This window comes from Electrophorus electricus, chromosome 4 (genome assembly GCF_013358815.1).
Source record: "Electrophorus electricus isolate fEleEle1 chromosome 4, fEleEle1.pri, whole genome shotgun sequence".
Lineage (NCBI taxonomy): Eukaryota > Metazoa > Chordata > Actinopteri > Gymnotiformes > Gymnotidae > Electrophorus > Electrophorus electricus.
Window position 1 is genome coordinate 19,463,567 of NC_049538.1, and position 13,762 is coordinate 19,477,328.

General features: G+C 49.8%; 1 protein-coding gene across 3 annotated transcripts in view; it reads right to left on the reverse strand.

Annotated features, from left to right (window-relative positions):
• The window catches only part of sipa1l3 (signal-induced proliferation-associated 1 like 3), a 52,942-nt gene that overhangs the window by 18,992 nt on the left and 20,188 nt on the right, over positions 1 to 13,762 (reverse strand). For 2 of the 3 annotated variants that reach the window (XM_035525335.1, XM_035525336.1), the window contains exons 2-4: positions 8,963 to 9,025; positions 1,993 to 3,642; positions 139 to 269 (exon numbers count right to left, since the gene is read on the reverse strand). In XM_035525335.1, coding sequence (XP_035381228.1) covers positions 139 to 269; positions 1,993 to 3,373 — 1,512 coding nt within the window. In that variant the 5' untranslated portion in view covers positions 3,374 to 3,642; positions 8,963 to 9,025. The remainder of the gene's footprint in view (positions 1 to 138; positions 270 to 1,992; positions 3,643 to 8,962; positions 9,026 to 13,762) is intronic. The other variant, XM_035525334.1, reaches the window with a different exon arrangement.

A 13,762-nucleotide genomic window follows, 5' to 3' on the forward strand; every position in this document is an offset into this window, starting at 1 on the left:
GCTGAGCAACAGCTGCGCAGGACAACACCCCAGATTAGACTCCAGCGTGTATAGCAAGGGCCAAAATGCAACCTGATCGCTTCTTACATTATTCCTCACACAGACGCACACGCGCGCGCGCACTTCTCTCATACACACCTCGCTGGTGCGGAAGATGATGCGGTACTGATACTGGTCCTTCAGATCTTTGGTGTCCTCCAGTTTCTCTCTGCGTACACTCAGAGCCACTGGCCCCAACTTCTCGTCTGTCCCAAAGTAGCTCCAGTGCTCTAGAGTAGAGAGGGAGAGAGAGAAAGAGAGAGAGAGAGATGGTTGGCAACTGCTGCTGTTACTGTTATGATCCTTATTTGTCATAAGAATTGCAAAGAGCAAAGGATGGTAGAACAGGGGAGGGATGGATGAAAGCAAAGCTGACCGTGGAGCCAGAGTGGGAGAGGAGCGAGACAGCTGAGAGTGTGAGACGATGGGAAGATGGGAGAGGAGAAAGGAGCGAGATTAGCTAGGAACAACTTTAAACTTGATAAGGTCACTTTGAGCTGAACAGCGGAGCTTAATGTTCGGCTGGTTAACACAGACGAGCTCCCTGCTCTGAACGCCATGAGTGTTCCATTCCGACGCAACACAAGGCGTGAAAGAAAGATGTCAACACGAGAACCCCCCGTCTGAGTGACCTTGGGTACGCACACGCGTGCGGCGGGCGGGGGAGCGAGACGGAGAACATACTCCTTCCCGGAGGCAGCTTTTTTTTCTGCGTTTGCTCCAGATTGTTAGACAACACGGGCGACCGCAGCGAATTATGGCAAAGTGATACCAACAGGGACTCATTTCCGAGTGTCCTGTATGACATTGGCATGGCATTTCCCCTCGTCTACGGGCCGGCCACTCTACTCGGGGATGTGGGTTCTGCTGTGCTGTAAGCACTACTGAAAGGGCAGGAAATGGCAGGTGAGTGAATCCTGTGGACTGGGCAGATATGAGATCTTGCACGCACGCACGCACGCACGCACGCACGCACGCACGCACCAATACCTTTTCCCTTAGCAGCACTAAATTACTAGCAGGGCGAAACTTCCGTTATCTCAAAGAGGCATGGCCTCCCGCCCTCGTTAAGTAAATACATTTACTGATTGCTGATTAGACAATACCAAAACCATCTCCTGTAGGCTGCAACCATGACCAGCTGTAGTGTACGAGATGACAGTGCAAATTAGCACTCCTTTCTGAACGCAAACTCTCGGTGCAGTCCTGCCCACATCCTGAATGTAAGGGCCTGGGGGAGTGGCTGCTCTCTGGTGCTACGGGGAACTGGTGTGCTTATGATATCGGCAGACGGCCCGGGGCTCAGAGGACGAAGGACCCTGTCGCCACGCTGCTCGCCGGAGATGTATTTCTGGAATTCTAATGCTAACCATTAGACTTTCAGAGAGGCGCGCGTCACTGGGCTCCGGCTAATGCGAGCTAAAAAGTGACAATTAAGTTATTTTCAGAGCGTGTGGTGGGGAGAGGGGAAGTTTCCTTCGGCTGGATGCCCATGTGGGAGACAGATGGGAAGTGTGCTCTGAACTGTCACTGTGAGGGCGGCTGCAGGGTGATGGAAGTTACTGCTGCTCATCGAGGCAAAAAGACAAAAGCCGTGAAAGCAAGATGAAACTGAACACATGGGGAATGCCAAAATGTAAAAATAATTAATCAAATAATAATAATTAATAAAACAAAATTTGAGAGAAAGGGGAAAAAAGTACTCATCATCATGACCTAAATGATGAGAGGTCTTCATGAAATTAAAAAAAAATGAAAACATGAAATGAAAATTACACCTATCCAAACAAGACACCTAACAGCAATAGCTAACTCTTAAGAAAACTCTTTTGTTATGGCAGGGCTGTGTGTGTGTGTGTGTGTGTGTGTGTGTGTGTGTGTGTGTGTGTGTGTGTGTGTGTGTGTGTGTGTGTGTGTGTGTGTGTGTGTGTGTGTGTTGAATATCCATGCTACCTTTCCCGTGGAAGTACTCGCGGTAGTATCTGGCTCCCAGGTCAACGTGCTCTATGCAGTGCTGCTGCAGCCTGTCCAATCGCGAGGCTTGCTCTTCAAGCCCCACCTCCAGCACAGACACGCTGGCATTGGTGCGCCGGGGCCACAGGCGGGCCTCGCCGGCTCCCACCTCTCCCCGTTCTGCCCACGAGCTCAGGAAGCTCACGTTGCGCTCCCCGTAGCTGCCTGTCTCGTTTAGGAAGTTGGGGCAGCTGAGCAGGAGCTGGTGCTGCTGGGCGGAGCCTGGAGCCACCAGCCCCGCCTGCTCCAAGGCGTCCGGACCGGCGCCGCCGCTCCCCTCTGCCAGGTCCTTGCAGCTCAGGTCATCCGTGCTAGAGAAGCTGGGCTCGGCCCCGCCCAGGGCCAAGGCCCGGGAAACAGGCAGGGAAACGGCGGAGGCCGAGGAGGCCGAGGAGGCAGCGGAGGCGCCCGTGGCTGTGTTGCGGCGCTGGGCGGCGTAGCTGCGTTGGGCTGCCGCCTCGTGCAGGTCGAACAGGACGCTCTGGGCGTCGTAGTGCGTGAAGCTCCGCACGCACACCCATGGCTTGGGCGAGGGGCCGTCCAGGGTCCGGCCCTCCTCTCCATCGCACCGCAGGGCCTCCGTGTCGGCTCGGGGGGTGCTGCGGAGCTTCCGGAAGAGCGATGAGGTGCCGAGCGAGGACTCGGTGCCGCCACTCTTCTTGCGCACGCGGCTCTCGGGCCGGTCGTCGGTGCGCAGGGTGGGCGTGAGGGTGAGTGGGCCGGAGGAGGCGGAGTCGGGCGAGCTCTGGGCGCGCAGCAGCTCCCCTAGCCTGGCGGGGGCCACACTGCGCTGGTCCGGCCTCTCCTGCTGGAACTGGGTGAGCATGTCGAAGAAGCTCTCCTCCGGTACGGCCTGCACGTCAATGGACGACGTGCTGCCGTACACCCGGAACAGACGGCCCTCCACCTCCGTGTCGTCTTGCTCGCTCAGTGTGATCTCGCTGTTGGAACGCTGGCGTAACGGGCCGAATCCCAGTCCTCGGAACCGCAGAGGGGAGCCCGGGACATCCCTCAGGCTCCGCCCCTCCCGGAACTCCGCGTCTTTGCTTCGGCGCTGCGGCATGCGGGCCAGGCCGCCGCGAGTAAGCCCCTCCTCCCCGTTGCCGCTCTCCGAGGTCGCGCCCTGCCCGTTTTCCAGCAGCGACTCCCGGGACTGCTCCCTCCTTGGGGGCCAGTCGGCGATGCGAGCCCGGACACCCATTTTGGGCACAGAGATGCGGGACAGGGTGGGCTCAGCCGGGGAGGCGTGGCCATTGTGAAGCGGCAGGCGGAGGTGCAGCGGGGGGAAGGGCTGGGAGAGGGGGCCGGTGTCTCTGTACATGTTCACGGAGCCCGATGCAGTATCAGGACCAGGGAGGAGGGCAGGGGGTGTAGGGGAGAGTGCATCCCGAGCACAGAGCACTGCCACGGGGAGGGGGGGAGGAGGAGCAGGTGGAGGAGGAGGTGGCAGGGAGGGGCTCCACACTTCGGTGTCTCCTTCTGCCTCCTATGTACATGTCTTTCCGGTGGGGCAGGACCAGTCCTCCCCTGATGGTCCTCAACCAATCACAGTGGAGCAGCAAAGCAGGGAAGGTCACTTTCAGCACAGACCTGCAGTAAAGCAGACACACAAGAACTGATAACTCAGTCACAAACAATGGCACGAATACTGCAGTTCTCCAAGGCATACATGTGCAGTTCCTGTGTAATGTCTTTTGAAGTGCCATTCATTTCCTTTAGCCTTTTCATACACTGTATGGCCAAAAGTATGTGGACACCCCCTCCTAATTACTGAGTTCAGGTGTTTCGACAGCATCCACAGACAGACGCTGGCAGCAGAGCTGGTCGTAATGACGAGCTCAGGCCGCCGCCTTCTCCACAGGCTGGTGCGACGGCAGCCCTGCTACATCTGCCCAGGTCAACTCTAAACGCTATTGTTATGAAACATGGGTGTCTAGGAGCGACAACAGCAACACGGTGGACGTCCACAAACTTGGGGCTACTGGGCGGAGCTGCCCAGCGATGCTATAGAGCGGCCGGATGCCTCTGGGTGCAACATCAGCACAAGAAGGGTGGGCTTTGTGAAATTGGTTTCCATGGCTAAGCAATTGCACACAAGCCAAGGATCAGTGTGTGCAGTGCCAAGCGCAGGCTGGAAGGGTGTAAGGCGTGCTGCTCTGGACTCTGGAGTTGGGGGGGGGGGGGGGGGGGTGTCCTCTAGAGTAATGAATCTCCCTTCACTGGCAGTCTGATGGATGAACCTGCGTTTGTTGAATACCATGAGAATACCACCTGCTACGCTACCAGAATACACACTACAGAAAATGGGCGAGTTCATATTGGAACCTATAAGGCTAATCTCGTTTCCTCTTCCCTCAACACACACACACACACACACACACACACACACACACACACACCACTAACAGCATAACAGCAGTTGCACAGGTGTTAGCCGCGTGGCGTGCTGTTCTGCTGACAGACAGGTGCAGTGGCCGTTCAGGGGCCCTCGTCAAACGCCCACTCGGTTGCCAAGGGCAACGGCATAGGAATGCAGGCCTGCGAGCCCGCAATCGTCCTGTCGGGCTGACAAGGACTGTCGAGGTGATGACTGATTTAGCACCGCTTGAGAAGCGGTGATGGACAGGGCCCACGCCTCAGCCGGCAGGGATAATCGCCTGTGGGGCTGGCACCAGCCCGGCCCAATCTACAGCGGGATTAGAGGCCCGGCCCGTAACGCCGCAAAATACAACAACACCGCTGTAATGATGTGGCGCGGTGAAGCCGGACAGCCTGCAGACTTTATTACCCACGTCCTCGGGGTGTGCCTCACACCGGCTGATAGGCTGAGAGGACGTGACTCACAAATGTGATGTTGGAATCGTTTGTGCTGCGAGAACGGAGAGCGCGAGAGACGCCTCCACGCGCGCCGTCTTTCTCGCCCGCTTTGCCTTTAACGCAAGGGGAGGGCGGTGAAGTGACGGCGGGTCGAAGACGGAGACGCAAGCTGGAGCAGACGCAGAGGACAGGAGGAATGCAGGAGAGCATGGCTGCAGAGAAACCCAGACAGAGAGAGAGAGGAGAGAACAGTGAGTGTGAATCACAGTGACGGGCTGTAATATGAAAGTCAGACAGGCTCAGGCTCTACAGCAGGTGTGGAACTATAAAAGGCCTGTTAAGCTTCGCCTATTCCCTCCGTTTAACTCGTTTCTTTTCTTTTCTCTTTCGTCTCTCTTCCCTTCATCTACATCCGTCCATCCATCTCTTTGCTAAAGCGTGGGTTTCTGTACTGCTGATGAGGAGGGACAGAGGGAAGTGAGAGAACACTTCAGTCATCTTTCAAAAACGCAGTGCGGTTTCAGGAGCAGGTTATGAGCTCGGAGAGCCAGCTGATGACGGATGGGTCTCCTCCAGCTTCCTGATGCAAATCCGTACACTCATTTCAATGCGCGCTCGCTCGCTCGCTCATTCGCTCGCTCGCACGCACACACACACAATCGACACACCTCGTGTACACACCTTGTGTACACACACACACACACACACACACACACACATACACACACATACACACACATACACACACATACACATACACACACACACACACACACAAACAGTGCCCTTAACCTTTACTCCACCAAAGCCCTACATCCAACTCTGGCAAAATGCAGTATGCTACCCAAGCCAGCAGGACCGCTCAAAAAAGCCACGCCCCACGCGGAATATTAAACAGGATGCCATCAGCAAGTGGAACCACGGCAGCTGACCTCATCTGTGACATGAACAGGGACATGGAAACATGACATCCCCCATGTGTCTCACAAGCATGTTTTGCTGAAGGTGCTCCGAGCCGTCCGTAGTGTGCTTTGGACTGCCTGGAGCTGATAAGGTGCTGCATTATCGCTGTTCTGGGACCTGTGTCCTCTGCCAAGGCCGGCTAGGGCGCCCTGCACCCTTCCCTTCCCTCTGGGCCTGGCCGTGACTCTGCAGCCCATCAGCCGCAGGCCCTGCGCCTGATTACAGCAACAGCTGCACGGAGCGGAAGAAAGGGGCCTTTCTCCTGCACTCTCTTTCCCACACACAATCGCTCCCTCCCTCCCTCTCTCTCCTGCGGTCTGCCTACTTGAGTAACTTGGGAGTGTGCAGTAGAGAAGACTCTAGCATGCAGGGCTTCACTTGGCCTCACATCTGAACGAGGCTTTAAAGAAAGCTCCATTTCCTCACCTAGTAATTAGCTGAACCTCTGCTTCTGCTACTTCAGACTGTGACCACACACACACACACACACACACACAACTGAACGCCAACGCAATTGCATCTACGCACCCATGCCTGATGGCTTAGAGTTAAGAGATGATAACTTCATATGATAATGTAATGACACATCTGAAAAATCATTAAAAACACACACATGAAATTTGCATCAAAAACAACCACTGCTACCCATAACCCACTTCAAGTGCGAGTGTGCTTACCATCAGCTCACAAATGACCTTCATTACAGCATTTCAGCCTGCTCCTTCTCTCCTGCTTTCTTTGATCTTTCTAGTCAGCCACCATAAACAGCTGAGGGTTGGGGATGAGTCGGAGCTGGAGGCTACTAACCCCCACTCCACCTCAGCACGCCCAGTCTACAGTGGTTGACTCAGCGTATGGCAACCTGGGGACTGAGTGCACTTGGGCTGTCAATCCCAGACCAGCCCACCAGCCTACAAACCTGCCAGCCTGCCAGCACCATCGATTTTCTACCACTTTATTATGGCGCATCAGAGATAAAGACCCTGGTAGTGGCAGTTGTCTCTGTTCATCATTACAGTGAAGGAAACGGTGACAAAAGGAGACGTGTGTGTGTGTGTGTGTGTGTGTGTGTGTAAACCTGGAAGGCTTCTGTGCCATACAGACGGGAAGGTCAGGCAGGACGGGGGACGGGGGGGGGTGCTCTGGGACCTTTGCACATCCCTCCTGTGGAAGCAGGCTGGATAGACCCATAATCCTCCTCACTCGGCAATCGCGGGGCTGGGTGGGGCTGTGCTTGTGCGTTACTGATAAGATCCCCAACCTCAATTTGTTGCCCCTTCCACCAACACAGCTGGCGAATTGGGCTGTTGACTATGCAAATATTAGCCGTTGACCAAGTGGACGTCTGGCGGCCCCTAATGCTGGCCAGGTGCGCTCAGCTAAAGTAGATATTCGGCAATGGCAAACCTCAAAGCTCCCTGGAACGTGGTGGAGCAAGCATCAATCTAAACACTCCAACAGCTAAACCTTAACGGAACCTAAACAAACAAGGGGCAGGTGTGGGCGTAGTTTCTTTGTGAATGTGCCTGAGAGAATAACTCCCAAAAGAGAGCAACAAGAACACAAGTCTCTACCATAGATACAAGTGCCAAAGGGCTGTATGCGCAGACAAAACACACACACACACACCTTATACACACAGTCCTAGTGTCTCTCTGCCCCTCCAAATGTCAGCTCAGTCATGTCTTCACCAGAGCAGCTCAGCCTTTCTACACCTTTTACTACCCAGCTGCGTGTCCTGGACACTTTACGTTCCCATAGTCCTTCTGCAGTCATCGGAAAACCACCACGACCCTGTGACTGTTCGACTGTTCTTCGGGGTGAACTGTGCTGAAGGGAACACAAGGAGGAAGTGTAGGAACCTGAAACCCCAGCTCCCCCCCCAGACTCCCTGAAACACGACCGTCCACAGAGCAGGCTCAGACTCGTGCCCCTTCGGTTGGTGAGAAGGGCCATAAATCACGCTGAAAATTATTGTAAACAGACAAAAAAAACAAAAAGAAAAATCAAGCAAACCAAAAAAGCAAACCAATCATAAAACATAACACCAGACAGGTCTGCCCATGTACATGCAGTGGATCAGGCTTTGCCCCAAAGCCAGGAGCGTCACTAAACCCAACTTAACGGGGCTTGTGCCCCACTCAAATCGTACAAAAGCCAAAATGCTGCTCATTTTGAAAGCTTGTGTTATTTAGCTAGCATGAACTGATGATACAAAAAAAATAATCACATCGGCTAATTCACATGTAGTTTTATGTCTTAGAGAAATGATTTCACATGTACATGTATGACACGTGAGAGATAGTAAAACAAAGAAGGAAACGAGGCATTAAAACCTCCAAAATACCTGGTTTATTTACGTATGATAGTATGTGTCCGAGTTGCCAAGAGTGTGGTATGTGCTCACAAACACTTAAAACCAGTTACAGGAGCTGTTTGGCCGGTTCTGGTCTCAGATCAGATTCACGCGAGGTACATTTAAACAAGTACAAGTAAATCTGAAACCACTGAACTTGAACATAAGATCGCTGTTTAGGTGGAAGGTATCCCGCACCTGTACATGCACCTGTACCCACACCCCAGAGATATCATCTTGTTTTAAAGTTAAAAGGCTTGTGATTGAGTTCAAAGAAGACGTTCCAGTTGGGCTACCAAAATTACGGACACTACGTACTACGTTAGGAGGAAATTCACACAATTTATAAATAAATAAAAGTGATTTTTTATAAAGGACTAACATACTCAACTTTGTTAACAGTAGCAGCTGATACTGACTTCATAATATATAATACAGTAATAATCCTAGCCTATCACAAGCCTGTTTTTATATTGACATTACAAAATTAAGACAACAGAAAGGCTTTCTGTTCTGTAAGTTCTATAAGTGAAGATTTCAAACTACACTGGGCCCCTTTCTACTTTTAAAGCTTCTTTGTGCTCTCCACACAAATAATGACTTAATATATGGAATGACGATGCCAGCACAAAGTACACATCTGTTAGTGATGACTCAGGCTGACACTGACACCACTGGTGAAATCCCTATTCATCTGCAGCGGTTTTGTTGTGGGTTTACATGAATTTCCTGTAAATGAGTTCACTAAGGTCAGGTGAACTGAAGGTAAATTACCTGTCTAAGGCAAACTGCAGGTTGTGGGCGTGTTCGAGTAGGTGTGTGGGTGGGGACAGCTCTCTGTAAGAGACAGGAGGAAGTCATTAGCAACAGGACCAAAGTAGGTGCAAAAAATATGGATGTATACCAGCTGGAGCCTTCTTTAGCCTTTATGAGTGACAAACAGATCAGCCTGCTATTACGGACCACGGCTGCATTTCTGCTCCGGGGGGGGTTAAAGAGAGAGGGAGTAAGAAAGAGTGAAGGAGAAAAGACAAGAGGCAGGGCAAGAGAGAGACAAACAATTAAGCTCGACAATGATGAAACCAAATCAATAGTGCTCACGGTGAAGCCACAGAAGAGAAAACGGAGGGAGGAAATGCAGGAGAATGAGTTTCCAACAGGATCCCTACCCAGGCAGAAAAATGTCCCAGACACTTTTAGACACAATGTTTCAGAGGCTCAGTGTGAGCCTTGAGAACACCACTTTGAGCTGTGATAGCACCCACCGCTGTGTTTACAGAGCACATAGTGGTGTGATATAACATCCTCGTGCAGAATAACTGCAGGTACGCTGTGCGTGTGAGTGTGTGTTTGTGTGTGTCAGACAGAGCCTTTAGGCATCCCCACACTGTCTCTTCAGACAATAGAGTTGCAATGAGTTTGTTGGCTTCGAGCTGACTGCTGCTGCTCTTGCCTGTGCGTAGCCCTAATGCGGCTCACAGTGGTCTCTCACACACAGACACACACAGCTCAGTCTTTACAACTCATACATCCGGAAAATGGGAAATGTATAATGCACGTGTGTCTCTGTCTCTCTCTCACACACCCACCCACACAAAGAAATGCACAAAAAGGCCAGAGGGAAGGGAAGATGTCATACTCCACACCATACACACACACACACACACACACACACACACACACACACACACACACACACACACCAGACGGAGATGCTGTGGTCCCACACAACCCCATCCATCAATACTGATCCATTCAGCTCCAGTTGCTCCATTCAAATCACTAGACACTCTCTTGACAAAATTTGTGTGTGTGTGTGAGAGAGAGAGAGAGAGAGAGAGAATGGTTTAAATGCTAACACGTGCGTGTTTCTTGTGTACATGTATGTATGTGTTTGTATGAAAGTGCTAGGTGTCTACTATGTATGTGTATGTGTGTATATACTATATAATGACTAAAAGCCTCTACAGTGATCCCATTATGGTCTGAAATTCCTTCATTATGGCCATGCATTGCAATATGCTTCATGCAGTTACAGTAGTACAGACTCAGAATACCACAGTCCAATGTGTAGATGAAGCTCAGGCATTCTGAGGTCAGGCTCACACGCCTAACGTTACAGATGCACAAGGAAGCAGTTTCACGACTCTATGGCAACACATCGGCCGAGCTTGACTGTGAGTGAGTTCTGCTCCCATGTGCGCTCCACATGGAGCTTATTCTGAATTTTGAAGCAATTCTCCATGAGGACACGGGGCTCAGATAGCCCATAATTATGCACCATGGAATACGGTAATTAAAAATTGTTCTCAGAAGACTGAAGAGGAATGAACATCGCTCAACTTTGCCAAAGTAAATTAGAATCCTTGTTCCGTTTTGAAAGAGGACAGAGATAAATATCCATACACTCACCAACCACTTTAGTTAAAATATGTACTTATTAGAGACAGTTTATAGGTGTAGATATAGCGGGTTGCAGGCCACTCTCATATCTCATACATAAATTATTACAAATAAAACCAAATAATTGCACAAGAGATCACCCCATAGAGCTTTTATTTGATGAGACAAAACTTCAGCAGCAATTACAGCTGTGAGTGTTTGGATAAGATGTTTTCTCTTTTGTGACCAATCATGTTAAGCCGTTCGACAGCTGCTGAGATGGACTATGGGCAAGGCTGTGACCTTTACCCTTTCTTTTTTAGCTGTAGGTCACGGCCTACGGTGATGGAAGAGCATCTTCCAGGTTCCAGGGCCCTGGCAGACTACAGCAGGAACTTTTCCACATTTCACTACATTTCCCCTTCCAACCCTTCCGATGTGTTATTTTTCTTTCAACAAAGGCTTCTTGCCATGCTTGCCGTAGAAGACAGATTTATGAACTGCATATTGTCTCATACAGTTTCTCATCTCCTTATCTTGGAGAACTCATCACAGAGAACCGTGACTCAGCAGCTTAAAAAGTTGCGGCCAACCTCTTGTTGGACTCCGCTGCAATGGATCTTCTTGCTTGAATACTAGGATCTGTGCAGATAAGCATCTGGCATATCTGACAAGAAAGAAGGCTCTGTAGGTTTAAAAAAAAGAGAGATGGTAGAATTTTATTTTATTATAGTAACTATGTGTGTGTTGCTGTATCATTAGCAGTTCCATGTGAGCACAGTAAGGCTCTCATCAATATGCTGAGGCGCGGCTGAAGCTTCAGAAAAGGTTTCAGCGGGGCTCAGTGAATCAAATCCATTTACACTGCAGCACTGCGTGACTATTGTGAGAGCCACAGTGAGTGGCTTGCTTTCTGGGGCTGTGGATGTCAGGCGTTTTAGCTAATGAATGAGACTCTCGATATGGCCATTAACTGCATCAGACTTCACGTTTCCAAGATAGTAGTTGAAAATGCTGAAGCCACAGTGTAATGTGTGGGATTGCTTCTTTACCTCACTCTGACACTCCTTTCTCTCTCCTCACCTCACTCTCTAACACTCTCCTTTAACTCACTCTCCTCACTTCACTGTCTGACACTCCTTCATCTTGCTGTCCTTACCTCTTTTTCTGTAACATTCCACCTGGTAACATCCCTGCAGTGCCCACGATCCCTGCAATGTGGTCATCTATTAGGGGGTTGGAAGAAAGGGCAAGAAGTGCAGAATGGTGTGCCCCAAAGACAGGCAGGTCATGTAGAACAGAAGACTTGAAAGTCAAACCCAACTGGCAGAGACATCAAAAGCCTATTTTAGGAAGAGTGTTCATATATGGCAGCATTGAGGGGAAGGCAGTGCAGTGAAATTACAGCTAAGCTCAGAAGATCAGTGGTGAAATGAAAATATTACAGCTCCTCCGGGCTGGGCAGGGGTGACTTAGCTTGGAATTTTGCTTCCCAATACATTATATCTAAGCACACACCAAGCAGACATAACACTGAGCATGTGCATGAGTGCATAGGGGTACATTTAGATTGTACTGGAGTTACAGGAAGGAGACAGGATCGAGACACCCTGATCTGCATACAGCAAATTTGGGCTATTGCTTTGGAAAATAAGGGGAGTGAATCAGGGTAGTTGATTTCTCTCTGATAAGCACTAACATCTAACAGTAGGGTCTTGAATAAAATCTTATTATGGAAAAAATAGGGGAAACACACACACACACACACACACACACACACACACACACACACCCACACACACACACACACACCCACACCCACCTCAGAGGGAGGAAAGAAGAATACTTGGGGAGCAGAGAGAATGTGGAAAAAGAAGGGCTCTTCCTTTCTGCCTCAGGCAGTGTCTGTCTCTCTCTCTCTCTCTCTTTCTCGCTCTCTCTCCCTCTCCTTCTCCCTCCCTCTCTCCCACCCACTCACACACGCACACCCTCTCAGGTTTTACAAGCCCTTTAACTCACTCCCTTTGACCCCTGAGAACATAAACACAAACAGTACACCATTCTGCTCCTTTAAATAAATGTTATCTGCATGATCTGGAGTTTAGAGAAGAAAACGTCACAGGCATGACTTAACAGAGCCCATACTGTAGGTTCAATTCACTATGACATGAACAAAGACGCATACTCATACACATTAACAGTGATGCTGGCATCAGTTGGGTTGCAGATTAGATTATTGTCTCCCATACCAGCCTACTAACTGGGTTTCAGAGCCACACACAAAGTATCTGATTGTCTCCCAGAGGATAAAAAGTGGTGTGTCATACTAATGATGATTATATCTGCTTATTTCTCTAATAAAGCAATATTAGGAAGCTATAAATCATCCCACAATAATTCTCCATCATCTCTAGAACCTGAACTCCTGTTTGTGAAGTTCAGCACAGACTGAAAATGATACATAAAACACACTTTGTTAACCACAATGGACTTACAAGCTTAGGTGCCCAATGACTCAATCTTAGTAGCCCTAAACCGCAAGTAGCTTCACTGCTGTTTCTTTTGAACTCTGTTGGCCATCAGGACCTCAAACACAGGTGTGTGTGAAGCCAGAGACGCCTTCCGATCCAGGACCCAGCACGCACCCTTCACTCCTAAAGAATTTAAATGTCAAGACCAAACAGCCAGCATCTCCAAGACTGACTGCTCCTCTGCCACTTCCAGCTGTTAGAATAAAGAGCCACTGTGCTCATACTGAACACTAGTGATTTCTGATATGGACAAATAAACTATATTGTAATTATACTGCTACATATTGCAGTTACTATATGCTTGCAGTAACACACGGGTGAGCCCTGGATATGCCACGCTTAAAGGGGGGTGAGAGAAGACAGACAGACAGGATGCATAGACAGCTTTTACTTCTTGTAATGATCGACTTAAAAGTAAAAGTGTACCTGCTGCTGTAGGAACCATCTCAAGGATTTCCAAGCTTTATTTTTCCCCAGAGATAAAATGCATGACATAGTGGGCTATGAAACAGTAACAATGATAGTAATTAACTCCACCTTCTATTCTATACATACTAAAAAATGACAAAGTGAATAATATATTGCTAGCCAATATATTATTACTGGTCTGATATTTGGAATTTGAGCAAATATTGTGGCACACCACTTTCAGGGCATGCAC